The sequence below is a fragment of the Meleagris gallopavo genome, chromosome 2 (assembly GCF_000146605.3).
Source record: "Meleagris gallopavo isolate NT-WF06-2002-E0010 breed Aviagen turkey brand Nicholas breeding stock chromosome 2, Turkey_5.1, whole genome shotgun sequence".
Classification (NCBI taxonomy): domain Eukaryota; kingdom Metazoa; phylum Chordata; class Aves; order Galliformes; family Phasianidae; genus Meleagris; species Meleagris gallopavo.
In genome coordinates this window covers 16,577,818-16,580,373 of record NC_015012.2, presented here as the reverse complement: position 1 = coordinate 16,580,373, position 2,556 = coordinate 16,577,818, and the positions used below count along the sequence as shown (strand labels likewise).

General features: G+C 38.7%; 1 protein-coding gene across 2 annotated transcripts in view; it reads left to right on the top strand.

Annotated features, from left to right (window-relative positions):
- The window catches only part of CNIH4 (cornichon family AMPA receptor auxiliary protein 4), a 5,707-nt gene extending 4,465 nt beyond the window's left edge, over positions 1–1,242 (top strand). For both annotated transcript variants that reach the window (XM_010706666.3, XM_010706667.3), the window contains exons 3-4: positions 359–499; positions 1,041–1,242. In XM_010706666.3, the coding sequence (XP_010704968.1) occupies positions 359–499; positions 1,041–1,068 (169 nt within the window). In that variant the 3' untranslated portion in view covers positions 1,069–1,242. The remainder of the gene's footprint in view (positions 1–358; positions 500–1,040) is intronic.
- Positions 1,243–2,556: the final 1,314 nt, after the last annotated feature.

Sequence of the window (2,556 nt, the reverse complement as noted above, 5' to 3'; positions counted from 1 at the left end):
TTCCAGTCTCTTTCATTTAATACATCTGTCCACCACGGATAGATGTTTTCTTCCTAACACTGAGTAATCACAAACAGCAATGAAAATGCACTGGCATTGGATATAACTGGAAACTCTCCCACTTGTACATAGGAAGCTGGGCTAATCCTCCAATTCTTTCTGGATTGCAATGGCAGAGTTATTTGCAATATCCTGAGACCAAAATAGAATTGAAAAAATGCTCCCATTTGCTTTACTGCACAACAACTCTTTGGATGAAAGTCCCTTCTGTGCAAAGTCTTCCTCGCTCATTCCCTGATACGCCCCGTGCTTTAACAACTCTACTTTTCTGTTCTTGGTGGTTTTTTTTTTCTTTCAGGTTTATTATGGTGCCAAGTGGAAACATGGGGGTATTTGATCCCACAGAGATCCATAACCGAGGACAACTGAAATCACACATGAAAGAAGCTATGATCAAGCTAGGCTTTCATCTGCTCTGTTTCTTCATGTACCTTTACAGGTTTGTTGCAAAAATGGCTCTCAGAGAACAAAGGAATTGTCTACCAACTATTTTTACCTCCTCTATTCTGCTCGTATAATTGCTGATGTTCATAATTGTCTTATCTTCTTGCATCCTGCTGAGCTTCAGTGATGTATTTTGACTGCCAGCTGCAAGCATATCGTATGCCTTTATTCTTTCTGATCAAACATTGCTTGGAAAGTCAGACTAGTTCTTAATCTCAAAATAATGACAAATACGACAAAGATTTGCATGATTTTAGCACTTAGAGTAAGTGGCCTATTTAGAAAAAGTTTAATTAGAGTTTATTTTACAAGTTCTATTTGAGAAAATAAAGTTCATCAGGTTAAGTTAAAACCTGATGAGTTCTGTGATGGGGCTACCTACAATCAGAGAGGAGAACTGCTGTTTTCTACTGCAGTCCTTCATAAATAAATCAAGTACTGTAGCTGCCTTGACTTTCTATTACAGAATCAAGTACTGTTCCTACCTGCTTGTGCTTCAGTAATACACTGGTCTCATGTTTTCTGTTTTATCACAGTATGATTCTGGCTTTGATAAATGATTGAGAAGTTGAAAAAGAACCATTAGCTGCCAAATTGGGTCATCACTCCAGTGACTGGTTATGGAGCCACAGCCACCTACCGAACATACCTAGATCAGTGGCATCATGCAGTATATTTTTCTTCTTTGAACAAGAAATATTTTCCTGTATTTTTAACATAAAATATTTTCAAAAGACATTGGATTTGTGTAGCAGTTTTTGTTCCTTTTTCTTTAATAACTCAAAGTGCTGTAGCTGTTGCTATTGTAAGGTGAAATCCTTGCTTATAAAACTTACAGGAATAAAATGGTGAGATGAGAACACAGTTGAACAGCTCAGGCGGACAGTAGTACCAGTTCTAGAACAAATTTAAGTGTAGTTCTGATGTCTGCTGCTTACTGAACGGCGGCAGGACATGCCTCTGGCTGTCAAGCTGACTGAGTAGGGCCTAGGTTGAAGCGTCCCTTGGAATATATATTTCAAAGTGGAGCACTAGCACATCTTTGTGTCACTTTGTTTTGTTCCACTACCTTTTAGCTGGAAAAGGAAGTTGTGCTTTTCTCACTTCCCCTCCCTCTCTTCCCACCCCCCAACTGTACCAAGTGTTTTATTTGGAGGGATTAAGGTTGCTTTGTGACACTTGTGTGTAAGAGTGAAGAACTTGTATTGCTACAGATAAATGTAACACCTGTAAAACAAGTAACACTTGACTTTCAGCTGTTTTTTTTTTTTTTTGTCATTGAAATACATCACGGCCTTCTGCATCAAGTAAACAGTAGAACACAAGGCAATCCAGAGGCCCTAGCTGCTCTGTAAACCTGCTGTAGCCATAACCAGGAGATGAATCACAAATAATTCTACCTAGAGGAGGTGGTCTGGTAAGCCATAACTCAGATCTCCTCACAGTTCTGTTGTGATTCTGCTACAAAGACACAAAGTTTAAATTCTTTTTGTGCAGCTCTTACATCAGTGCTACGTACATAAAACAGAGTCTGTACCCTCACTATCCAACAACTGTCTTTGGTCTTTTTATATGTTCGTTAAAAGATTTTCTGGAAACATACATGTCAAATGTAGTATTTCAAAATATGGGTGTGTAATTAAGTTCTAGAATTCATGAGTGCTAAGTACTTGTCATTCTCTCTTGTACAGCTACAGTTAGAGTGTATTGGCCTTAATCTGTGTGCGACAGCTTGATTTGTTGTTTTTTTTTTTTTGTTTTGTTTTTGTTTGGTTGGTTTCGGTCAGGCAGGAAAAAGACAACATTGAAGCTCAATTGCTGTAGCTAACTTACATTCAGTGTTTGTTCTGGGGTAAGTTTGGCCCTCAGCTTATGATAGATGGAACCCAAGTTAAGCTGTTGCAAATATGAGGAACTATGCATGCTCCATAGAAAACAACTAGGAAATAGCTACCACAGCTGCATGTCAGTTCTGCTCGACACCACCCAAAACCAAACTCCAGAAAATACTGCCTTGTAAAGCTGAACCTGAGAGAGGATGTAGGTCAGTAA